The sequence below is a fragment of the Rhinatrema bivittatum genome, chromosome 8 (assembly GCF_901001135.1).
Source record: "Rhinatrema bivittatum chromosome 8, aRhiBiv1.1, whole genome shotgun sequence".
NCBI classification, from domain to species: Eukaryota; Metazoa; Chordata; class Amphibia; order Gymnophiona; family Rhinatrematidae; genus Rhinatrema; species Rhinatrema bivittatum.
The window spans coordinates 148,610,525-148,637,628 of record NC_042622.1 but is presented as its reverse complement, the minus strand read 5'-3'; the positions used below and the strand labels follow the sequence as shown (position 1 = coordinate 148,637,628).

The following is a 27,104-nucleotide window of genomic DNA, read 5'->3' as shown; positions in this document are numbered from 1 at the left end:
TAAACACCAATACACCACCTATTAGGAAAACAGAACAAGCCAAGCTGCTATAGATCCCTACACAGAAACTACAAGCTTGCAGAATACCCTTATCTGGGTCAGACACGCAGAACAGACAAACTCTCACCAAATACAGAATAAAGTGACCATCAAGTTAATGTTTTTGTTTTTCTATTGTTGCATCTCAAACACTCAATCTGGCTTCTTGTTGTTTCCAGTTTTTGTCTCCACATTTCTATTTATACATTTGTCAAGTAATATAAAATAAGAATTCTAAAACTAGAATAATAAATATAATAAATGTTTCAAAACAACTGATAAATAGAAAAACATCCAATCAAAAAAACTTACAAAATTATTAAAAATTCTCTAAAAACCAATAAAATATTTCAAACAGACATCACATAATACCCAATAATTAAAATGGCAGTCAATCAAGAAAGATAAACTTTAAAAGCCACCTTTACTTACCCTCTCTAGCAATTCTCCTACTCCTTTCCCTTATAGGCCAACAGCACACACCAGAAGCAGCAATGGCTGCTGAAGCTCTGTCCTCATGCTCCTCTTCCTTAGGGTTATGACTAGTCTGTCTTCACACACACACTTTCTGTCTCTCACACACTAGTCATCTTTCTCTCTCCCACAAACACCAATTACCTCCCTGACCAATCTCTCTCTCTCTCTCTCACACACCAGTCACCTACCTGACCAGTCTCTTGCTCTCTCATGTTTTTTTCTCTCTCTCTTACTTACACATAATCTCAATCACACGCATTCCGTCACACACTTACACATACTAGCTCACTCTCACACCCCTACCCCCAGCACATGTGGCAGCTATAGCACAAGGCAGTAAGAAAGACAACATGTGTGAGAGCAAGAGACTGGTCAGGGAGGTGATTAACAAGTCACTCACAATCACAAAAATAAAATATTCTCTCAAAATAAAAGAATGTTTCTAAAACATACATTGCACTTTGAAACATCCTCACAAAGGAAAACAAACATTAAGTGGATAGATTTGGGGTTTCTAGCAGGGGCTATTGAACAAGAGCTCCCAGTGAGCTTCGGAGCAATCTCTTGCAAGCACAGACTTCGTCCAGCATTGCCATGGGAAAGGAAGCCCTCAGTATCCTCTCTCCCGCAAAGTGGCTTAGCCCAAACTCTTAACTTTGCTCATTTGTACTTTTGCTTTTTAAGTGGAGAAATGTCTCTTTCTTTGGCCTTGCTTCCCTTATATTGCTTCTGTGGGGAAATATCCATGAGTACAGTGAGCACCCTCGAGTTCCTCATGTGCGATATTTTCTGCTCACACTTTTTCTCACACACACTGCATCCATCATTCATTCATTTAACCGATTTCTGGTTTCCTGTTCTCCATATTTCGATTTCATGCAAACAACTTTGTCACAATCAAACTGTAAACAAGAACCTGTTAGAGCAGTCTGCCGGAAAGAGATTGTTAAAACCTGGGGACGTTTGTACGGCTTGCAAGCTTAAAGTCTGGGGGGTGATGTCGCCAGCCTTGCAGAGGAGCCTGAATTCCCCCTCCAAGTCTTAGCCTCTATTGCTCCTTCCTGAAACATCGTCCATGCTAAGCAGCTTTTACCACTAGGGTGGCCACTATCCACTTTCGGAGCGGACGGCCAGGCTCTCAGGCATCACATGCAGCATCGGTCAGAAGCAGCAGCAGCATGGCCCTTTCTTCTTCCTGCATGCCCAGTAAACATCACTTCCTCTTCCGAGCCGCAGAGGGCATGCCTCCTCACACACCAAGTCTAAAGAAAAAAACCGAAGAGATAGATTCCAGAACACCCCAGCCAGGCTAGGATGCTAGGGTGCTGGACATTCATGTACAGGAAGGCTGGAGAAGAATCTAAGCCAAGGATCTCCTGAGACCTCTCCCCCAACAGGTTTCTGCATAGCACAGAAGTCTGGCATACCAACTTAGACTGGAAAGAAATGCCCTGAAAAGAATAAGGAGATTCCCGATGAGAAAATCTGGAACCCTTCTCCCACAGGGGACAACACCAAAGAACCTAAAACCCCAGACTGAGGGAGGTCCGAGAAACTTGAAAACTGACCATGGGAAAATTCAAATATGGTAGCCATTCCCAAGGTCTGACACAGCAGAGGGGACCCTCTACTCCCTCCATGCTATAGTTTACCTGCATACAAGAGAAGCACAAATCACTTCAGCCTGCTCTCCCACAGATGTCTCTGCTTCAGCCCAGGAGGGGCAACAAGAGAGGACCATGTTGCCCACAAGCCAGCCCCTGTACCCCTCATATCATCAGCCCCATTTGGCATGCAGCGGCTCTATCCCACCCACCTTATCATTCAACCAACAAAAAATAAAAAATAGAGACCTGCTGACCTGAAAAAAAACACCTCTTCTATTGGTACAATGCTGCCTAAGAGGCCAGCAGCCTGCTTTCTGCTACCTAAGATTCTCAACCGCAACAGACATCTAGACTCTCGTAAACTACTTTTTTTTTTTTAAACAAGGCAGCTTTACCAAGTCTGCCTGACAATGCTGCTTATTCAGAGTATTCTCCCCTGCTCTCCGCCAGCAGACCCCTGGCTCAACTAGATCCAGAACAGAAACCTGGGAGCCCCTACCATGTGCTGCTCAATCAGAGCCCGAAAAGGGGAACTATGGGAGTCAGAACCGAGGGCCTGCTCCACCTAAAGGAACAAATTTCAGGAAATTGTTGCCCTATGAGCTACAAGACTAGCTTCACCAGGAGAAGCAGCCCAAAAGCTGTTGCTTTCATTGCTGGAAGATGCTCTACCAGAACGCAAGACCCAAAGCCAAAGGCAAAGCCCTGCGTTAAAATCCTGCTGCATCAATCCAGAACATGTCCACTGTCTTCTGGAGATGGACAATACTGGAAAGTTCCCGGGCTGCATCATTCCTTATAGTTGATGATGCGTCACTGAAAAGGTTGTGGATCTCTATCTCCATCTGCTGGCAGAATAGCATAAACCCACATTTCCAGACTGGTCTAACAGGAGGATCAGGAACAAAATATTTAGGACTCATGTCCCTAAATCTTCTAGGAAGCACAAAGGAAAACAGCAAACAGCAGTAAAACCTGAAGACATGTCTCATCTACCAAGGACCACCCTGGCCAGATGCTCTATACACACACATACATACTTTTCCCGGCGTTGTATAGGAATCCAGAAGGTTCTCCTCCTCTGCTTCTGCTTCAATGCTGAATATAATAGTAATGGAAAGCACAACTGAAGAAAGTACAGGCTTAAAAAAAAAATTAATAAAATAACGTAACAGAACATGTTAAATATGAGTCAGATTGGTTAGTTATTTTAAAAGAAATCTGGCAGAAACAAAGAGAAGATTTAAACTTCTTTTCTTAATTCTATAACATTTTAAATGTTTTCAAATGGTATTGCAGCAAGTTTTGTGATGGACCATCAAGGGAGGAATTTTGGACACTTGCTAATCAGAAGTTTAATTTACCATGTAGAAAAGGCCATTATCCACTCCTAGTAACTGACTAGCTAGCCTGGTTCCATAACTTCACTTGCTATAAGACTTGGGATATGCTTGCAGCAAAACAGCCTACAAAACCTCATCTCAACTAGGAAAGCCCTTCCTGTGCCACAGTACTGACAGTGATCTGACTGAATCTATTAGACAATGCCTCAAATCACCTTGCTTGCTGCTCCAGTCCCTCCAGCAGCAACCAGTCAGCACTGTGGAGGCCAGATGCAGAAGCAGGGAGCCTACACTCAGCAGTGAAGGTAAGAAATAAGCATCTGCTGCCTGCTCCAACTCATTCCTCCTTCCCTAAAACAGCCCCAGAACCTAGAATTCCATGCTTCAGAGATGTGGGACTCAACTGACAGCAAAGGGGAGGAGGGAGGCAACCTGAGCTCTAGCTAGGCAAGAATGATTTGTGGGAAGGAATATGGGGGGGGGGGGGGGGGGGGGGGGAGTAGTGCAAAAGATACTTAATGTTGGGAGAGGTGAGGAGGGGTGTAAATGCACGCACAGAACCTGATACAGTATTAGGTACCACTGCTCCCACTGACTGGGGAGAGAATTGGTAGGATAAGCTGGGCCATATTGGGGATGGAGATAGGAAGGAAAATCCAGAAGGGGAGCCCGGAAGAGGAGGGAAGACTGGGGATTAAGGGAGAGAAGAGACTAAAAGAGTAAGGATCCTGAATAAAGGAGAAGGAAAGAGAACCCAGGGTGGAGGTAAATTGAGAAGGAAGCATCAGATGCGAAAGGGAAGAACAGGGCCTGAGAGAAAGGACAAGAGAACACTGGATGGTGAGGGGAGGTAGAGAGAGAGAGAGAGAAAGAGAAGGAGAAAGAATTGGAGAAGATGGGAGCTGGGGACGAGGGTTGAGAAAGAAAAGGATTTGTGAAGTAGAGGGGGAAAGGAATCCTGAAAGAGGAGGACAAAATGGGCAGGTAGGAAGAGATGAAAGGAGAGAATCAGGAATAAAGTTAAAATGCCTTTTCCGAAAATATAGGATGCCAGAGAGAAAAAAAGGTGGTGTGGGGGGGGAATAGTAAGAAAATCAGAGAATGAGGAAAAAAAAATGTACACCGAATCAGAAAAGCAAGCCAAAGACAACGAAGATTGGACTCGTATTACCTGAGAGATTAATAACTCTTCAGTGAAAAATATCCCGAGAGAGAGTTCAAAGTCTGACTTGGACCTATCTCCCACACATAAAGTACATTTTGGGAATGGTTGGATTTTGTTGGCTAATTTGATTTTTTCTAGTGCATAATTAATTCTTTTGTATACAGGAAATACTCACCAGCACCAAAGCTTCATTGTTATACCCAAAACTACTGTTGTAACAAACCTAAGAAATGTACTTTTTAGGTATATTTTGAGAGTACATTACTACTATTTTTCATTGGAACAGTCCACCAGACTTCCCCCTAAAAATGAACTGCTGACTCCTATTAGTATCACAGGGAATAAGTATCCAGGATTCACCCAGCACAAACAGGATAATTTTACCTCTCTTCTTTGCACTGGCAGGAGAGAACAGCACATCTTACCTGTGTGCGACTCCTCTGCTGGCTTCAATCTGATGTCTGAATGCATGGGACCTTGTAAGCTCACAGGACCTGCTGAGCCATGCGGGTCATACGTCAACCTGAAGCCAGTAGAATGAGGTATACCGGGGGGGGGGGGGGGGGGGGGAGGTTTGAGGACCATGCAAAATTTGGTTCCGTGTGCCACAAGGAATGATCAAATTTTAGCACACTCCTAGGGCAATGAGAGTAATTCATAGCGAACATTCCATTCTTCCTCACAAAGCAAAACAAACTTGATCAATTCTCTTCCTCGCTTTCTAACTTTCTTTAGAGAGGCATGTCTGACGGTATAACATACACTGCTGCATACAAGGATGATATTTTATAAACAATACAGGTCTGCGTGGCATAGTAGTGCTAGCCTAATAGAGCAGGATAAGCCTCAACAAGATGGCCACACGACACTGCTAAATTAAATTCTGTCCTTTCCCCTAATTATTACAGTGCCTTCAGATCACATACACCTGGGATAGAGGCAGTGGAGGGTGTGACGCTTTGCATGTGCCTGTGCTTAAGAGGATACAGATCCTGGAGAGAGTTAAAATCTAGAGCTCCGGAGTGCTGAGTTTTCCTCACTGAGGTCTGGAGAGCCTTAGCTGCTTTCTTACTGAGAGTCTAGAGCAGAGATGTAAAGTCCACCGTTAACTTGGTCTATTATGTATACAAAGAAATAACGTACAAGGCACATTGACTAAAACTTTTGCAGTTAACGTAAGCACAAAGTTGAAATCAATACAAATTCTTGGAGTCACATTAAAAGTTAACATTTCCAGGAAAAAAAGAGTCAGTTTTCACAGCTTACAGTATGCCAACAAAAAAAATGTTCCACATAATTAGCCAGGCATCTGATTTCAAATAACACAGAATGCCCAGGCCTATTTCAACACCTTAGCAATTATTCCCCAAAAGCATTGCTCATTTACTTTGAAGTGCAAATTACCATTATAGAACGCAGGTCATGAAGCAGCTATACAAGCACTGTGGTAGAGGAGAATGCAGGCCTTTGCCAGTCAGCACATTTTCACAAGATCATGACTATGTCAATAAATTCCTTTCAGAAAGCAAATGCCCTGTGTTCTGATTATATGCTCGATCGTAACAACAGAAATTCTGCTTTCAAGGACCCAGCAGTCAATGCCGATGACTGGCTGGAAGAGCGCTGCAAAGCCAAGCAAGAGCAGAAAAAAATGCTAAGCACATTAAACATTGAGTTATGCTCCTAGAGTCCTTACTTCATGCTCCAAGAGGTTAAGGTTGTCCACAGTGAGAGGCAGCCGTTTAGTTGTGCTGAAGGCAATCCATTCACATGCAATATCATCTTCTTTTAACTTGTACATCAAACACAGTTCCACCACTGCAAGAAATGTGGAGGGGAGAGAACACAAACTATGAGATAACTGGATTTTAGGTTCCTACAAATGCTATCCAGAAGGATGAAACTGTGCCCTAAGCCAAATCTTACAAATAGTAAATGTGTGCACAAAGAGGGCAATGTTCAGAAAGATTTGCACACTTAAAACTGGGTTTTACAGGTGTAAATGCACTTTAAGTGAGTAAATGGGCCTTTGAAAATTGCTATGATAGTATGTTACATTTGCACATGTAACTCCTTTGAAAATGACCTAATATACAGAAAGTGTGTTTCAGCTCCTTCTGCTCTCCGACACTGCAGTTTCCCTGCCCATCTGAAATTAGCATTTGGCCTCACTCTTCAGGCACCTCAGGGGTCTTTTCTACTTGACAGATGTTGCTAAAATTTGGCACGAGTAGCAATACTGAGGAAACACACTGAGGCTATTATTCAAAAGATCTACACACCTAACTTTTAAGAGTTCAGAACCTGTCTAAATAAAAATTCTCCTCTGCTAGCTGCCTATTTTTTCTTCACTCCTAAATTTAGCTTAATAAAAAGTAGAGAGAGTAGGACTGGGGCCTGGTCAGGGGAGTAAAATTAAGTGCATGGTGCATATCATATGCCAGTAAATTAATATATAAATATTTCTAGTCCTAGATGCCTAAACTTAAGAGAAGCAAGGAGAGATTAGGAAATTACCAGGTAAGAACTTTCTTGAGTCCAGTCAGACCAGTCTAGACGAACTGGTTATGCTCACCAACCAGCAGATGGAGAAAGGTTGTGAATAAGACTTACGAGTTAATCCATATTGTAAAAACTCATAAGCAGGACACCAATCTTTACTCTAATGCCTGATGCAATCAATTTGCAACTTTTTAAATACCAAAATAACAATGTATAGTAATTTTCCTCCAAACTTTAGATAAGGAGCAACACATCTGGGACAAGTTTGATTATACTACTGCACCGACTGTTGAGAACTGAAACAAATTAAAATCCTCAACCCGCCCAGTCCAGTACTGAAAGTTGTCAAACATGAAATTGCTCCATTTCTCAATTAATCAACCTTTCACTTTCCACAAGCTGCATCTCATCCATCCTTAAACAAGCCACTGTCAGTTCAAATACTAAAAAAGCCAAATGCTGACCCTCTGACACTATTAAACTTCCACCCAAACTCATCACTTCCTTTTCTCTCCTTATTGTCCTTTCACAACTAACAGATTTTCTAGAAGATCACTCTCTAATCCAGTGGTTCTCAACCTTTTTCCCATTGTGACACACCTGATAGACTACGCTCACATGTATGACACACTGCTCATTACAATTTACGACGGAAATAAAAAATAAAGGTCCAGTATTATTTTTATTGTTAAGAATGACACAAGAAAAAGATACATATACTATCTGAACAGAAATTGCATAAATAGTAAACATCCCACACCAAAACAGCACCAATTTCCAGCACTTAACAGTAACCCCCTTACCTACGAAAAGGCAACACTGAAAATATTACACCAGGCCTTAAGACACCAATACATCTCCTATTAGGAAAACGGACCAAGTCAGGCTGCTATAGAGCCCTACACAGAAACTACACACCAGCAGAAAACCTCACCTGAATCACATGTGCTGACCCTCACCTAACAAAGAATAAAGAGACCAAAACACATAACTAGAAGCACGCAGACAAAAACTGAATTGGAAACCGCAACAAGCCAGAGTCTCTGTATGCAGTGCAACAAAGGAAAAAAAAAAAGAAACATCACCCATCCTTATAAAACAAATCAAGAAATATAAAATCAGTAGCAGTAAAACCATACTAACAAAAAGAACAAATTATTTCAAAAACAGCAGATGAATGAAATATCCAATAATTAAAAAATCATAAAAAAAAAATTCTAGATACCAATAAAATATTTCAAAACAAGCCGTAAAGCCCGTTAAAACGGGCTACATCCCTCTGTCTCTCACCTCCCCCTCATTCTCTCTCCCCTCACTCTTCACCACCCCCCTCCCCCACCCACTCCTCTCCACCCTCCCTCTCCTCTCACTCAGTCCCCCCTCTCCCTCACTCCCTCCCACTCAGTCCCCCCTCTCCCTCCCTCCCACTCACTCACTCAGTCCCCCTCTCCCTCCCTCCCTCCCACTCACTCAGTCCCCCTCTCCCTCCCTTCACCCACCTCCATTTCCTCCCGGCGCCGTAAGCGCGACTTCCCGCAACCCTCACCCGGCTCCATTAACTCCTCCCGCTCCTGCCGGCAGATCTCGGGGGGGTCACTCCCGCGCGCGCGGCAGTGACCCCCCCGAGATCTGCCGGCAGATCTGGGGAGGAGAAGTAGCGGCACCGCGCGCAGCGCGGTGCCGCTACTTCTCCTCCCGCTCCTGCCGGCAGATCTCGGTGGGGGGGGCGCGGGAGTGACACCCCCCCCCCCCCCCGAGATCTGCCGGCAGATCTGGGGAGGAGAAGCAGCGGCACCGCGCGCGCGCGGCGCCGCTGCTTCTCCTCCCGCTCCTGCGGCCCCACCGCCATTTTTTTTTCTGATCGACATCCTTGCCCGCACATGCGCAGTAGAGCTGCGCTCTACTGCGCATTTGCGGGCCGTCGGTCACAGGCCATTTATAAGGTAGATAGCAGACACAAAGACCCAGTAATGAAAATAAGGATACAAACAATTTTTTGCTCTGCATACCTGGGAATGTTTGATATCCAGGTGCCCTGAGATTGTTTTGAATTAGCAGGAGGGGGGATGGTTTGCTTGCAACTTTTTCCTCTCTCTCACACTGGCTCTCAATCGCTCACATATACACATGCTTTTTCCCTCTCACTTATATAGGATCTTAAATACACATTTACACACATGCTGTCTTTTCAGGCTTACACACACAGGCTTCCAATCACACACATACATGCTGTCTTTTTCTCTCACACACAGACTCAATCACATGCTTACAAACAAGCTCTCTCTCTTTCTCTCATTTACACACAGGCTCTCAATCACATATTCACATGCTCCCTCCCTTAAACCAGCTCTCAATCACACACACTCTTTCACATGTACAGGCTCTCAATCATTCATATACATGCTCTCTCACTCACACACACACACAGGATCTCAAACACACATGCTTGCTCATTCACTCATTCTCCTCTCCTCCCCTCCCCCGAACTAGCAGCAGCAGCAGAGAAAGGAGTCCCATTGGCCACGGGGGTTGACGACGTTCTTTTTTTTTCTCCAAGCCGCGCAGCTCATTTTCATGTAGATAAGCAGCTGAATTAGCCATGCTGTCTGGGTATGTCCTCCATGCCACTAGGTGGAGGAGCTCTCTAAGTATGGTTAAGTCTTTCAGCTAGGCACTCCCTGCTGTATATCACTCGCTCTGCCTGAGGTACCTCAATCTAAAATTTTCTGTGCACCACAGTGCGCGGAGCTCTCTATTTTTCCTTATTATACTTCAACAAACAGTTCAATTTATATATAAAAACCTCTTAATAAGAAGAAAAAAAGACGAAGACACATATGAGTCAAAAAAAAATAAATTTCTCAAAGCTTAAATTTGTCTCCTCGGTTATCCTCCGATTTACTCGGGCTGGCACCAAGTGGAGACTGGGGGAGGAGCGCTTAGCAGACGTTATTACTTACCATCTGCTTGTAGAAGGAACACAACGATACAATGTGCACACCAGGACTGCCGCAGCGCTGAAGCCTCGAGATGAGCGCCGGTGCGCTGCTTCTCCAATCTCAGCCCAAAAAATCATGGAGGACCGGCTTGTCCAGCGGGCACATCGGCGCATAAGCCGAAGAGCCGGCGTATTGGCGCCTGCGCCAAAGACCTAGTGCATCTACAAAGTGCACCGAGAGGCCGGCGCCTGCACGGAAGACCCGGCGCATTGGCGCATCTACAAAGTGCGCCGAGAGGCCGGCACATCAGCGACTGCGCCGAAGACCCGACGCATCTACAAAGTGCTTCAACAGATGAAAACATGCTGTTGCACAGACACATTGACATGGACGTGCCAACATATGATACCACGCACGCAGATGCACTGGATCAGTGCTGCGGACGCGCTGTGACCTGCCTACAACTGCGACCACCCTACTCTGTGCTCACACAGGAACATGGACATGAGCAACGGAAGACAGGCACGCCACATATCGGCCATCGCTTGGACGCTGAATGTGCCGCAGCATCGGTGCGGGCCCGGAGTGCGCCGTGGCATCAGACGCAGGCACCGGTTGAGCCAATGCATGAGCGTAAGTGCAAAATTAAAAAAAAAAAAAAAAAAAAAAGAGGAAACATCTGAGACGGCGCTGGGGCATGCTATTCTGCACACCAACTGCCTGCCAATAACTGCCTGATACAATCATGGCATTAGCTGCAAAACAAAAACGCAGAGTCAGCCAAGTATGCACCAGGGCGCCCACGCGTCGGATTGCCTTGCAGCTACATGCGAGGTCATCCAAAAGAGGGACGCACGCCTACTCATCGCTAGTTCCTACAAATGTGCATTAGCAACAAATAAATAAATAAATAAATAAAATAAAAATAAAATAAAAAAAGAGAAGAACGGAGTGTCGCATACTGCAACCTGTTCTGTCCTTGACAGTGTCCTGCCACCAAATGGCGCCATGTATTTCATTTGCATGCTAATCACCGTCACCACGCGGAGTCCAGTTCCGCGTCAGTGTAATACTAGGCATTCTATGGCTTTCTTGAGATGCCTACGGAACCGGTCACTTACTACAAAAATCCACTTGACTGCCTTAACGTACTACTTAGTGAGTCACTGGGACTTCCAAAAAAAAAAAAAAAGGCCTCCCTTCCAACCATCGTGCATATCTTGCGTAGGCTACGAGACACAATCCATTTCCATAGATTTGGTGTCTCTTTTCAAACTTCAATGAATGCCTAGACAACCGGACATCTTCCATGGTTGCGTCTGACCGCCATAACAGACATGGTTTCCGACATGGCGAAAGCTTACCATACAGTCTAGCATCTCTTTACCAACATCAATTTTACTAAACAGTTCACAAGGCTTACGAGACAGAGAACATCAACCTTTTTTCATGAACATCTCACCAACATTCATATATAGCACGACGTTACTTTTCAGTCTCAGCCCACTGCAAAGCATAAAAAAAAAAAAAAAAAAAGGAAGATGACCTTAAGCCTCATCCCCATTATAAGCCTCCGTCTTGCTAACCATCGTGACTACATATTAATCAACAACAGGCGTAAAGACAGCGGACTATGCTGCCTCGCCAAACCCTGCAACTGCCGAATCCTCAACGTATAAAAAAACAAACCAATCAGATCAGGGGCAGGAACATCGAGCGCCATGCGAACCACTCGGGCCTCCAGACGATTGATGTGCCATTGAGACTGGAGACCACTGCCCTTGCGTAAACTGATTATGGCACACTGCCACCTGCTCACATATTTCTGATGAATGACACAGGAGACCCAACCTCCTTCCAACCTGGAAGCTCACTACTTTGGATTGTTGGGTTTTTTTCCATTATAAAACACCATTACTCTTCATTTCTCATCCTTACCAGGTAGTTGCACAGAAACAATGTGTCTCCACTCAAATTCCAAACTGAAGGAAATCAGTGCTCTTCTCCAAAATCACTGCATTCAGAGAGTACTCTACCAACAGATCTATCGGGGATTCTATTCTCAATATTTCCTAATTCCCAAGAGGTCAGGAGGCCTATGTCCCATCCTAGACCTCCGTTAACTCAACAAAAATCTCTACAAGGACAAGTTCAAGGACTTCCCACAAGTCCAATCTTCCATTTCTATGACCCAAGGTTTGGCTGTGTTCCCTGAATTTAAAAGATACACATACCAATGCATCCAGAATCCTGGTCCTACCTATTTCCAGGCGGACAATCAGTCACTACCAATATAAAGTTCTTCCTTTCGGCCTTCATCTGCCCCCAAGGTCTTCACAAAAGATCTGGCAGTAGCACTGGTGCACCTTCATCGTAAAGGGGTGCAAATTTTTCCCTATCTAGACGATGGGCTCTTCATAGCGCCAAATCAGACTCTCCTACGGAACAATCTACTATGTTCTATTTTCCTGCCTAGACAATCTAGGCCTCCCAGTAATTTACGAAACATCACTTTAAAACCAACACAAAGTCTACAATTCATGTGAGCAAATAATGACACAATTGAGGACAAGTCTTTCCTACCGCATCCGAGAGCATTAGCACTCTCCACGCTGGCGTCACTTCTACTTCACAGTACAACAGTTCTGGAACGTCAAGTCCTAACCTCATTAGGACACATGGCAGCGATCATTTACGTAGCTCCTCATACACGCCTACATATGCGTCGTCTCCAATGAGGTATAAAAAGCCAATAGGATCAGATCTTCCATCCATTGTCCAACACTATAACCATAACAACAACATCCAGAAAGACCTACTGTGGTGGCTTCTCCCATTAACACTACTAACGGGTTCACTTCTACGACCCTTTGGGCATCATGTACCACTCACTACTGACGCATCCCCCAGAGGCTGGAGACCTCACCTAGCCCACTTACAGACTCAGAGTCTATGGACCACATACAAACGTGTACGGCCCATAAACCTCCTGGACCTCAAGGTGGACAAACACCCTTCCCACCTTCGAAAGGACCTTACCACAGATGGTAGTAATTGTGATGGGGGATTTTAATCTTCACATGAACGTCCACCCATTATCAAACACATGCCAGACACTAATTGATCTAATGACGGCACTAGGATTCAAACTAATTACAGACAAACCCATGCACAAAGCAGGACACTCCCTAGACCTAATATTTATCAACCACAGCTTCTTTGAACACTTAACTACAATCAAATCCCATGGTCAGATCATTTTTTCATTCAATCAACTATTAAATACCTAATACCACAAGAAAAACAAAACAAAAAAAAGAACCAAATGAATTTAAGTTTCGTCCCCCTTATACACAGAAATACTAAAAAACCAAATTTGAAGACAAATTAACAGATATTGACTGTAAGAATTGTGACTCTGCAATAACAACATGGTTAGAAACTACAAAAAAATAGCTGATGAAATAAACCCCATAAAATACATACGCATCAAAGAACTTAAAACATTTAAACCCATGGCATAATGAAAAGATAAAAGTCAAGCAAAATCTGAGAAAAAAAGAAAAAGCATGGAAAAAAGATAAAACAGAGAACTTGACTAAATTCAGAAAACATCTAGCCTACTACAAACAAGTAATCCTTGACACAAAAAAACAATACTTTAGCAATAAAATAGAAAAATTTGCAAACAATCCAAGAGCACTATTTAACATAGTTAAAGATCTCACCAACGATAAAACAATCTCCCAAGAACCTTCCAGAGAACAGGTGTAATGACATAGCACAATTTTTCAGTGACAAAATTATAAAATTAAGAACCAAAATCCCAAACTCAACAAAACAAGTAATTAAAATCCACAAAAGAGACGTCACACAATGGTCAACGTTTGACGAAATATCAAATCTGGAAGTAGAACATATGCTAAAAAAGTTAAATCCTGCCCCACACAATATTGACACCCTGCCTACTTTGGAATTAAAAAAAACTAGCTAACATAGCTTCCCCAATACTAGCAAAAATCATAAACGTATCCTTAATGGAAGGATCAATACCAAACATACTTAAAGGAGCAACTTTCAAACCCATTATAAAGAAGAAAAACAGCGACCCCCTTATCTTAAAGCAACTACAGACCTGTCTCAAACTTACCTTTAATTGCCTGGTTTTTGGCCTCTGTTAGAAACAGGATGCTGGGCTTGATGGACCCTTGGTCTGTCCCAGCATGGCAATTTCTTATGTTCTTATAATAGAAAAAACTGTACAAAAACAACTAGCCGAACATTTACTTAACAATAATATACTATATCCTTCACAACCTGGGTTCCGCAAACATAATAGCACAGAAACACTACTGCTATCACTGACAGATAACATTCTAAGAGAATTTGATAGTAGGAAACATTACATTCTTGTACTACTGGACCTGTCATCAGCTTTTGACATTGTAATAGTATCTTATGATTTACTAAGACTAGAAGAAATAGGACTACAGAACAACATGATTGCCTGGTTTAAATCTAATCTAAATAACAGGTTTTTTCAAGGACAGATTAAAAACGCGATGTCAGAAAAAATTAGCCTACAAACAGGAGTACCACAGGAATCAGCTCTGTCGGCAACACTCTTAACATTTATTTTCTTCCTTTGTGTCACTTACTGGCCGGCCTGGGAATCATACATTACATATATGCTGATGACATTCAAATATTGCTACCTGTTGATGACTCGATTGAAAAAACCCTAAAATCTAGCTAACATGTACTTAGATATAATCAAACACCTACTAAACCAAATGGAGCTAGTTATTAATATTGAAAAAAATGAATTCCTACATTTAGAACGAAAAAACATTGAGATCATCCAAAATCCAGTTATGCTAAAAAATAATCAGAAAATAGAACTAGCCGAGAAAGTATGGAACCTAGGTGTAATTATTGACACGGAACTAAGCCTGAAACAACACGTATCTCTAAAAGTAAAAGAAGGTTATGCCAAACTTATGGTCCTCAGAAGACTAAAACCATTATTAACACCAATAAACCATTATTAGCACAGACTACTGTAACACTATTTTTGGGATTACCATACACAACTATAAGACCACTTCAAATTTTACAAAACTCTGCAGCAAGAATACTTACTGGTAAAAAGAAAAATCATCATATTACTGAAACCCTAGCAAAATTACACTGGCTACCCATAAAACAAAGGATACATTACAAAACACTATGCTGATTACAGAAACTAATTAACGATGAAAAGGCGGAGTGGCTGAACACAGCACTGCACGTACATGTCCCTCAGAGAAATCTCAGATCGGCTAACAAAGCTCTCCTAACTATCCCTTCAGTTAGGACAGCAAGACTGACAAGTTAGAGAGCGTGCACTATCATTAGCAGGACCGATACTAAGGAACACCATGCCCCTCGAAATTAGACTGCAGAAAAATTTTAAACTATTAAAAAAAAAATTTAAAAATCTGGCTTTACAAACAAGCGTTTTACAAAGAGAACGGAGAAATGGAAAAATAAAGCAGGCAATAGAACATCAGCGCACAGCTCGTAATTAAAATATTTACATATTTTATTATGTTACTATTTCACCATTAATTGTAAATAAAATATACAGTACAAACAGTAGACACGTAAGGTAAATCTTTCCACGTATAATTGGACAAGATTCATGATATTCATCTAGATACTTTATTTTTGAAACTATGTAACCGGACCTTTACTGGCACTCTGATAGAAGTATTACCCAATAACATTTTTTACATTTCTATACGTGCCTATATGTAAACCGTTGTGATGGTATATAACTGAACGACGGTATAAAAAAGATTTTAAATAAATAAATGATTCCTACAAGAATCAATTTGCAATGTTCTACATAAGCAAAGGAGGATCAGGTTCTTGGAACCTCTGCCAGGAAGCAGTTCAGATCCCGATGTGCAGATACGCCTCCGTCAGATCCAGAGACTCCAGGAATTCCCCCGGTCGCATGGACACAATTACCAATCGTAACGTTTCCATGCGGAATCGCGGAATGCGAAGACAGCGGTTGACCCTTTTTAAATCGAGAATGGGCCGGAAGGACCCCTCTTTTTTTTGGCACACGAAATAAATGGAGTAACATCCTTGACATTGAGCCGACCAGGGAACCAGGACAACAGCACCGAGAGCGAGGAGGCGCTGAAAGGTCTGCTCTACCACCCCCCGCTTTGTTGCATACCCGCATGGCGATATCAGAAACTGAGGACGCGGACGGCGTGCAAAATCTAAAGCGTAACCATGTCTTATCACCGAGAGAACCCACTGGTCCGACGTGATCTTGATCCACTCCTCGAAAAACAGAGACAGTCTGCCCCCTTCCACCGGAATCAAAGAGTGGACCAGCTGCCCCATCATTGGGTAGACTTTCCGCTTGGAGTGGACTGGGAGGCGCCGGGTCTACCAAAACACCGGCCCTGAAAGGATGGGGACCAAGCTTGCAGCAGAGTAGTGTTGTGCCAAAAGGATGGGGCGGACATGCGAGGAGCTCACAACTTACGACTCCCCCGAAAACGGGATCTGGATGAAAAGGATCCTCTGGACCGAGGTCTATCTTCAGGCAGTCTATGGACCTTATTCTCCCCCAAAGACTGAATCATATCCTCCGGTTCCCTGCCAAAGAGCAGCTTGCCCTTAAAAGGGAGAGAACCCAAATGGGATTTGGACGACACATCCACCGACCAATTACGTAACCATAACCCTGGGCTGAAACAGCGGAAACCATGAACCGAGCGGACGTCCGAAGGAGGTCATAAAGGGCATATGCACTATAAGTCACCACCGCCTCAAGACACCCCGCCTGGCGAGCCTCCTCATCAGATAAACCCTCGCTGAGCAGCAACTGCTGCACCCAGTGAAGCCCGGCTCTCAATGCAAAATTACTACACATGGCCACTCAGACTCCCAGCACCGAGACCTCAAATATCTTTTTAAGTTGCAGCTCTAACTTTCGATCCTGCAAATCCTTGAGAGCCGTGGACCCCGTGACCGAGACCATCGTCTTCTTTGTGACCGCAGACACTGCCGCATCCACAGAATTTCCAGTGCATCCTCCGGTAGAGGATAAAGCTTCTCCATTGCCTTTGTAACTTTCAACCCCAAATCAGGGGTATCCCATTCCCTAAAAAGGAGATCCATAGCCAAAAAATGAAAAGGGAAGGAAGTAGGCGGGCCCCGCAGGCCCAACAAAATGGGATCCATAGACCCCAACTGAGGTTCGGCCAGAGGCGCCTCGATCCCGAATTCCCCCAAAATAGTGGGAATAAGGGGGCCCAGTTCCTCCTTGCGGAACGGATCACTTTAGGATCATCTCCTTCGACGCCCTGGGATCCTCAACCAGCACTTTTCTTGTGGTCCCCGTGCCTCTCAACCCCCCTCGGGGGCTTGGATGGAATATCCTGACCATCCAGATCTACGTCCTCCGAGGATGAGTCCGAAGTCTCCTGCGGAGGTATAGTCCGGACAGGGCGCTTAGCCTTGGGGGCCCCCCTGGTCCCTCGGACCGGGCCTGCTTCCGAGGCTGAGAAGGTGGGACAGAAACTGCCCCTTTCAGCCTCTTGTTTTTTGCTGAGCTTCCGGGCCTTAAAGGCCTTGTGCATCAACAATACAAAGTCTGAAGTAAATGACGATGCAGAATCATTAGAATTGGTATCAGCAGGGTCCCCCTGTGCATCTGAGACCAGCCGAGCTGGAGATTTTGGCTGTGGAGGCAGTGCTGTGGCGATAATGGCGGCAGGAGATCCCCCCATCCCCCGCTATCTGAGCCGCTGAGGAGAATGCCGTCAAGATGGCTTCGTTTCCTGCACTCAGCGGGAGAGGCAAAGGGGACGAGAGAGGCAGGGCTGCAAAGCCCATAGACACAGTCCGGCCCCCGAAGAACCACCCCCCCCCCCCGGGACTACCAGAGGGTCCTTCACCACCAGGGATGCAGGCTGCACACAGCCCAGCCCGTGAGAGCCAGCCGCGACCGGAGCCGCAAGCCTGACAGGCCGCCCGGCGCGGCATGAGTCAGTCTCCGCGAGAGAGAAGAAAATGAAAGCCGACAATAAAGAAGACGCGACAAGCAACCCGCTCCTGATCACTGCTGGCGACAAGTAAAAGAGAGAGAGAGAGCCCCAAAACAGATGCCTTCCTTATTTATTTTTCAAACCTGTCACGGTATCTGCCGCTGAGGTGATCCCATTGGGGTGAGTGATCCAGGCTCCCCGGTATCACCCCAAGCTCCAGTGCACTGGTGGCAAGAAGAGGGCCCTCGACCCTAAGCCACTGCCGATGTGCACACCGGGAGGGATGGTCCCCTCAGAACCTGGCCAGCTCCCAGGAGCCTGACCGACACCCTTTGCACTGAAACCTGCTTCTCTGACCCCTTCTTTTTTTTTTTTTTTTTAAACAACTTTAACAAAGTAAAACAAAAATTCCTAGCTCTAACTCCTCACAACTTTTTTTTTTTTTTAAGGAACTAGTACAGACTGAGTTTTGCACCCCTACCATCTACTGGAGACAGAGTAATACTGGCAGACTGTGGGTGGCACCTGAGTATATATGGCACAGTCTGTTGAAACGTGCTCTGTCTCCATCTGCTGGTGGGGAGGCAAAACCCAGGAGTCTGGACTGATCCGGGTACGTACAGGGAATTACCCTTTTGTTTGGTAGGGTATCCTCCCTCTAGTAGGCTACCAAAAACCTTAGCTTAGAATCTTTCCTGTTCTTTGCTTCAGAAATCTCGAGCCCCGTCTCTTCTTAGGGTCCAACAGACAACAAAAAACAGATGCCTGGGAGCATCTTATATAGATTTTCACCCTCCTCATTCCCCATGGAAAGCCTTGACCTTGGGCAAGTCACTTTACCCTCCATTGCCTCAGGTACAAAACTTAGATTGTAAGCCCTCTGGGGATAGGGAAACACCTACAGTACCTGAATGTAAACCAATGTGATATCTCAGATCGAATGTCGGTATATAAAAATAATAAATAAATAAATGGAGGAACTTCATCTCCTACATTACTCTCATCCTTTACAACATGAAACTTACACATCCCCCAAGGAACCACCCAGAAATCTTCTAGAACCTGTTAGTAATCCTTGGTAGGGATACATATAGAAACAGAAACCGCCTAGAATTTGCTTCACAAATTAAAGTTGCAAAAGGTAGAGGCGGTGTGAACTGCCCGGATTTGGAAATGTACCACATGACATTTCTTATGAGATAGGTTATTCGCTGGATGCTTGATTCTGGAGTGGCTAAATCAGTGATTTGGTTACCTTTTGAGGAGGCTTTGGGTCATGCAACATCCCATCTCTTTCCTTCCGGAAATGGTACTGCCTAAGAGTTTGGGTAGTCAATTAGTACTATAGGCCACGGTGGCAGCCTTTCGCACTTTTAGACAGAGACTAGGTTTTTCTCATAGTTTAATCTCAGAAACGTCCTTATGGTTCAAGCTCAATAAGTCTGTTCTTAATTGGGGTTGGTAGCAGGAATATGGTACTTGGGTGAAGTGCTAGAGGATGATAGCTGGAAAAGATAGAGCCACTGAAGAGGTTTTCCGGTACCCGCTCATCAAGGCTTTCATTGGTTGTAGCTGACACATTGTATTCAGACTAGAAGTACTGCATTGTCAGAGTTGGAGAAGGAATCCAAGACATGTCAGCGCTTTTTGAGCTTTGCTGAAACTGGCAGGAAATTTTTTATAAGTTATTAAAGATGAAATCTAGTTGACACTGCTTAGGTATGGAAAAAGTATGGGAGAATTAGTTTTCTATGGAATTAGATAAGCATTGATGGTCTTTATTTGGAACAAATTCTTGAGGGTCTACCCGTCTTCCTATATACCTCAGTCCTTATTTTTCATGGCGCACTGGACAATGTAGACTACTGTGGGGAAGCTTGCTGTGGAAATCTATGTTGGTCCTGTAAGTCAGATAAGGGTTCCTTATCTCATCTTTTATTGTACTAATTTAAGGGATTTTTAGTTCTCTGTATGGGGATGTGTTTGTGATATCCTCCCTATTCATGAAAACATTTCTTATCTGTTTATTAATTGGAGATCTCTAGCACTGTCTCACACTCTTTCTAAACAGAAGAGTGCGCTATTTGATTTCCATTGCACTGGAAGACTAACATTGTATTGCATATGACAATGTGGTGGAATAGGACAATACAATTTTATAAATATGAAGTTGCTGCTGCAGAGCACATTGTGCATCTCTCATGGTCTAGGAAGATGTGGGATCCTATGCACTGATTTGTATCTTGCCCATACTGAAGACCGTATTATTATCTGTCTTCCAGTCAGTTTTCTTTGTTGTACTATCTTAAATAAATATTTAAAAAATAAACTATTTGTGGGGTTTTTATACCAGTGTTCGAAGAACATTACATCGGTTTACATATAACACGTGAAGAAGCAAGAACAGAAAAATGGTAAACTGTGCAGTACATAAAATGGAAAACAACGCAAACTAATGGGGAGGAAAAGGGTAGGGGGGAATATAAGCAAATAACTTTATAACATAAAGGAAAATTGGTTCTTTCCTGCTAATTTTCGTTCCTGTAGTACCAAGGATCAGTCCAGACCGCTGGGTTGTGTCTCCCTTCTAGCAGAGGGAGTCAGAGAAAACAAAACTGAAAAGGCACCCCTATTAACCTGGTGTGCCACCTGCGATCCCTCAGTATATACGATATCAAAGCAGAATAACAAATAAAGGAGAACAAATCCCCAAACATAACAACCAGTGGCTACAACAATACGCGCAGTAAACTAAACAAACCGTACCGCCGCATAATATACCCATCAAGAAGATTCCTTCCCATGCCTGTAAAGAACTCTGCCGAGGTAAGAAGGAGGAAGAAAACATACAGAAAAAACGGACTCTCCAAAAAAACCCAAGGGCGGGCGTCTGGACTGATCCATGGTACTACAGGAATGAAAATTAGCAGGTAAGAACCAATTTTCCTTTCCCTGTAAGTACCAGGATCAGTCCAGACCACTGGGATGTACCAGAGCTGCCCTAATTGGGGTGGGATCTGGAGGGATCCGGAGGGATCTGGTGGGATCTAGATGCTTGCGGCTGAGAAAGTCTGCCTGCACATTGTCCACCACAGCTATGTGCGAGGTCGCCAACCGGACCAGATGCCGCTCTGCCCACGACATGAGCCTTTCGGCCTCCCAGGACACCAACCAGCTCCTGGTTCCCCCTTGCCGATTGATGTAGGCTACCATCGTCGCATTGTCTGACAAGACCCACACCGCACACTGAGCTACAAGAGGGAGAAAAACACGTAACGCTAGGCGTACCGCCCTGGTTTCCAATCGACTGATTGACCACGTTGCCTGTTAACTTGTCCAACGACCCTGAGCAGATTGTGACTGGCAAACTGCTCCCCAACCAGTGAGGCTGGCATCCGTCATGTCTATTACTCACTGCGGCTCCTCTAGGTCCATCCCCTATAACAAGTGGGTCGGAATCAACCACCAATTGAGACTGGACCTGGCTAGTTCCATCAGTGGCAAAGGCAGGCGAAACTCCTCCGATTTCGGATCCCACCGAGAAAGCAATGCGCGTTGTAACGGTCTCATATGTGCCCACGCTCAGGGAACCACTTCCAGAGTAGACACCATGGAACCAAGTACCTGCAAATAATCCCATACTGTGGGCAGGGGTAAGGACATGAGCCGATGGATCTGCGCCACTAATTTGAGCCTCCTCTCCTGAGTGAGGAAGACCTTGCCTACCGAGGTGTCGAAGCGTGCTCCAGGAAGTTGAGAACCTGAGATGGTACCAACTGGCTCTTGGCAAAGTTGACCACCCAACCAAGGGACTGGAGCAGAACTTTGCTCACTGCTTCCCAACAGAGGCTCTCCGATTTGGCCCGGATGAGCCAATCGTCCAGGTATGGGTGAACTAAGATCCCCTCCCGCCGGAGGGCTGCTGCTACGATCTACCATTACCTTGGTGAAGACCCGAGGCGCTGTCGCTAAGCCGAACGGAAGAGCTTGGAACTGATAATGCTCCCCCAGGACAATGAACCGGAGAAACCTCTGATGGCGCTTGCGTATCCCGATGTGAAGATACGCCTCAGTCAGATCCAAAGAGGCCAAATATTCTACTGAGTGGACAGCCGCAATGACCGACCTTAGAGTCTCCATGAGAAATCGGGGAACACGAAGTGCTCGGTTGACTGCCTTGAGAGCCAAAATTGGCCGGAAGGACCCCTCCTTCTTCAGGACTACGAAATAGATGGAGTACCTACCGGCCCTGCGCTCCTCTGGAGGGACCGGAACAATAGCCCCCAGGGATTTCAAGCGACTCAGGGTTTGCTCGACTACCTCTTGCTTGGTCAAAGAGCCGGCGGGAGAAATCAGAAAAAGATCCCTTAACGGGCGGGCAAAATCCAACTCATAACCGTGGGCGATGATAATGAGGACCCACTGGTCCGACGTGATCCTGGCCCACTCCTCGAGAAACAGGGAGAGACGACCTCCCACCACCGGAACCAGGGAGAGGGTCGGAACACCTTCATTGGGACTGCTTATCTCCGGTGGCCCCTTGAGAGCCTCCCTCCCGAAATGGCCTCCGACCACGAAAAGAAGTAGGCCAAGACTGAGCTCTCTGAGCCTGTTGTCGGGCGGGAAAAGCGGGCGGCCGCGACTGCCGAAATCTGCGCTGTCTGCGGAAACGGTAACGTGCTGCCCCAAAGGGCCTGGAAGACTTAGGCTTGTCTTCTGGCAATTTATACACCTTATTCTACCCAAGAGACTTAATAAGGGCATAGAGTTCCTCCCCAAACAACAATTTTCCTTTAAAAGGAAGATTACCCAACTGAGTTTTGGAAGAAACGTCCGCGGACCAATTCCAGTGCCAGAGAAGCCGTCTAGCCGAAACTGCAGTGGCCATGTTGCGTGAAGATGCCTGCAACAGATCATATAATGCATCCACTGTGTAAGCTACCGCGGACTCCATCCTATTCGCCTGATCTGCTTCCTCTGGCGGAAACACCTGTGATGTGAGCATTTGCTGGACCCACCCGAGGGTCGCTCGCTGCATGAAGCTACTGCAGACCGCCGCTCTGACACAGAGCGCTGACACCTCAAAAATGCGCTTGAGGAGGACCTCTAGCCGCCTATCCTGTAAGTCCTTAAGAGCCTTCGCTCCCGTAACAGGAATGGTGGTTCGCTTGGTGACCGCAGTAACCGATGCATCCACCTTGGGAATCCTGAGGATATCCAAGGCTTCCTCGGGTAAAGGGTAGAGTTTGTCCATCGCCCTTCCCACCCGCCGGGTCGTATCCAGAGATTCCCACTCCCGAGTGACCAACTGCTTAAGCATTGGGTGGATAGGAAAAGTTTGGGGCAGGGCACGCAGCCCCGAGAGTACTGGTTTCCCCTTAACTGGCTCTGAACTGGGGACTGGTGCCTCCACTTCCAGTTCCTCTAGGATATAGGGGATCAAGGGATCCAACTCCTCCCGTCGAAACAGCCGAGAAACCCGGGGGTCGTCCCCCTCTACTGGAGCAGACTCATCAACACCCCCATCTAGGTTTTGGAGGAGAGAATCCAGAAAAGATCCCAAGGGAGCAGGATCTGGAGCCCCCCCAGGGGTTGAAAAGGGCATCCAGAGACGTGTCCCGCCGCGCAATCTTCGCGGGAGGGGGCTGCTCATCCTGCTGATGAGCTTCCGCCTCCAAAAAAGCCTTATGCATAAGTAAAATAAATTTTGAAGAAAAAACTGACTGGCCTTTAAGGGATCCGATAGGTGAGGAGGGGGGGGGTGGGGGGAAGGCCCCGGATCACGCGGTCGAACGGGACTCAGACTGGGAGGAGAAATCGGAGAATCCTCTCCCCCAGTCGGCAGGCAGGCAGGCAGGGCTCCAACAAAATGGCCGCCGTTCCCGTGCACGCCGGCGACGGACCCGGACGCCATTCCGCGCCTCGTGGCAAAATGGGCCCAAAATCTCCCCCAGACGAGCCCTCTGCCCCGGGGAGGCAGCGGATGCAAACCCTGTCCCGCGAGAGGCGCAAGCCCGCCTCCCCACATGCTGAGCACGATAGCCCTCGAGGCATCCCCGGGAGGGGGGGGGATATCCAAACAGTGTGGTAGGAAAGGAAAAAGAAGAACTTACAATACCCTGCTGACTCGCGGCCTTCCGGAGCTCTGGGAACACTGCAGCACCCGAGGAAACTAATCTTGGGGCGCCGAGGGGAGGGACCGGCCCACCGGTTAATCCCCCTCCAGAGAGAGACGGCCCTCCGGGAACAAGGCTTTTAAAGCTGCCAGCCCCTGCCTTACCTCTACCGGCTGAGTGAAAAGCCTGGGAAAATAAAACTGCACTAAGCTTTTTTTTTTTTTTTAAAATACAACCAACTTGCTGTAGCCAAACGTGTTAACTAAAGCATCCAGAGCCTTAGAACTCTGTAAAAAAGAAAAAAAAAAGATGTAAGTAAATTTAAAGAAACTGAAAAATCAGGACCACAGGTTCTGTCAACCCTTCTGCTGAGAGTCAGAGAAAATACTGAGGGATCGCAGGTGGCACACCAGGTCAAGAGGGGTGCCTTTTCAGTTTTGTTTTCTCTGACTCCCTCTGCTGGAAGGGAGACACAACCCAGCGGTCTGGATTGATCCTGGTATGTACAGGGAATAACATTATAAATATGTAACTAACAGTATCAGACGTAAAGACTTGAACTTAAAAAATAAATGGAAAAAGGAACAAAGAATGAGGTGACCAAATTTTCAGATGACACAAAATTGATTCGAGCTGTTAAAATGGCAGCAGATTGTGAAGAATTGCAGAAGGACCTTATGAAACCAAGAGAATGGGCTTTTAAAATGCAAGTGCAACTTGACAAGTGCAAAGTAAGGCATGTAGGGAAAAATAATCACAACTACAAGTACACAATGGTTTCATGTTAGAAGTCATCATCCAGAAAAAGAACCTCAGAATCCTTGTGGACAATACCTTGCAATCTTTGGCTCAGTGTGCAGCAGCGGTCAAAAAGACAAATAGAATGTTAGGAATTATTTGGAAAGGAATAGAGAACAAATCTGATAATATCATAATGCCTTTGTACTGCATGCAGTTTTGATCACCCCATCTCAAAAAAGAAAACGAACATAGAAAAGATACAAAGAAGGGCAACAAAGATGATAAAGGGGTTGGAAAAACTCCCTTATGAGACGAGTTAAACATATTAGGATCTTTTAGCTTGGAAAAGATATGACTGAGATGAGATATGACTGAAATTTATAAATTCACTAGTAGTAAAAGCCTGTCCAAGGACAAGGAATACAGTGAAGTGAAGGACGTGTGTAGCTGAGATGAGTGGTAGTACTGAATGCAGGCTGAGCTCAGGTGTTCTGTGTGATAGTAGAGAAGGGACTGGACAATTCAGAAAGGGGCAGTGCTAGAGAATACTGCCAGAGAGAGGGGCGGTGCTCAATTTCCACATGTATGAACAGTGGAGTGGACAATACACAGAAAGAGGGGCAAAGCTTAATTTGCATACCAGTGATGCAGTACAGGAGTAACTCATCTTTATTATAGTTAGATGAGTGAGATGGAATGGTTATTTATCCTTTCAAAAAACACTAGGACTAGGGGACACTCCATGAAACTAGCAACTAGCAGATTTAAATCAAATCCTAGGAAGTATATTTTCACTCAGTGCACAATCAAGGTATGGAATCTGTTGCCAGAGGTCATCATCAAACTAAAAACATCATGGAGTTCAAAAGAGGATTGGAAAAGCTCCTGCAGGAAAAGTCCATAAACAGTTATTGGCCAAGCAGACTTGGGAAAACCAACGCTTATCCCTGGCAGTGAGATACAAGAAATAGATCAACTATTGCTTATTGGAGATTTGATGGGTATTTGTAATCTAGATTGGCCACTGTCAGATACATGACGTTGAACTTGATGGATCTTGGTCTGACCCAGTATAACACCTCTCATGTTCTTACTCTTCTAGATGCTGACTTTAATTTCTATGTAGGTATCTCTGGTAGACCGGCTTATTCTATTCTTCCCCGTCCTTTGCTCCACTACCTGTAAAGCTCTCACTCGTTTTGTTATGCATACAGCTGAGCAAGGAAATAGGCATAGCAAACAGGGTACAAGGTGTCCAGTCAAATACATGGAAAACCTGGCAATTCTAGGAGAGCTCCGCTCAGCCTGACCGAGGAAATGTTATGGAATCAGTAGTGATTATTGCAAGGCCTGCATTACCCCTCCTCATTTATCACTCACTTCTCTCCAGCACGATTTCATCCTCCTCAGCCTTTAACTCCAGGTCGAACGTTCTCAGCTCCTGTAGGATGCTAGCTGCAGACACCGTTGGCGCCATGGCGAAAGCTTGATAACAGGGACAGGGGTACTTGAAAATAGAGTATCACCGACAGCGTATTCAAATTGGGCTATTTTCTCCCCTTATAAGGGAAAAAAAACACTTTTATGCGAGTCGGACTAGTTCTGAGTTCGGCGACTAGGAAGTTATATGTTAGAACCCGCTGTTTTTGGCGCCTTTTTTCTTTGCCTGTCACCCCAGCCAAGAGTCGCAGAGTGATGACGCATCGGAAGCAGCCAATCAGAAGGGATAGAAGCCAGACTGGGCCATTTCCCTCCTAATTGGGCTATTTTGTTTCCCGTTGTGCGAGAAAAAAAATTATGTGGGTTGGGCTAGATTTGGGCTGCGTAAATAGGCGGCCGAATGCAAACAACCTTTTTTATTGCTGCACATTTTTTCTTGGCTGCCGGCAGTCGGCTAGCTTAGCCAGCAGTCGCACTGTGATGACTCAGCAGTAGCAGCAGCGATTGTTGCTGCAGTTTGCCAAGCGAGTAAGAGCTTTTCATCACCATGTTCATAAAACAAATTACAGATTTAAATGAAACTGAAACCTGGAAGGTCAATAGTTTCTTCACAGCTTGTTGTGGTCATATCACTGATATTTTCTAGCAAGTAGTACCATTAAACATAACTAACTGAAG

General features: G+C 45.2%; 1 protein-coding gene across 4 annotated transcripts in view; it reads right to left on the bottom strand.

The window, feature by feature from the left end:
• Positions 1-26,700, bottom strand: part of POLA2 (DNA polymerase alpha 2, accessory subunit) — a 161,343-nt gene extending 134,643 nt beyond the window's left edge. The window contains exons 1-4 of one of the 4 annotated variants that reach the window (XM_029612329.1): positions 26,367-26,700; positions 6,328-6,449; positions 5,619-5,710; positions 3,164-3,221 (exon numbers count right to left, since the gene is read on the bottom strand). In XM_029612329.1, coding sequence (XP_029468189.1) covers positions 3,164-3,221; positions 5,619-5,710; positions 6,328-6,449; positions 26,367-26,463 — 369 coding nt within the window. In that variant the 5' untranslated portion in view covers positions 26,464-26,700. Of the gene's footprint in view, positions 1-3,163; positions 3,222-5,618; positions 5,711-6,327; positions 6,450-26,366 lie in introns of those variants that run through there. The other 3 variants (XM_029612326.1, XM_029612327.1, XM_029612328.1) reach the window with 3 other exon arrangements.
• Positions 26,701-27,104: the final 404 nt, after the last annotated feature.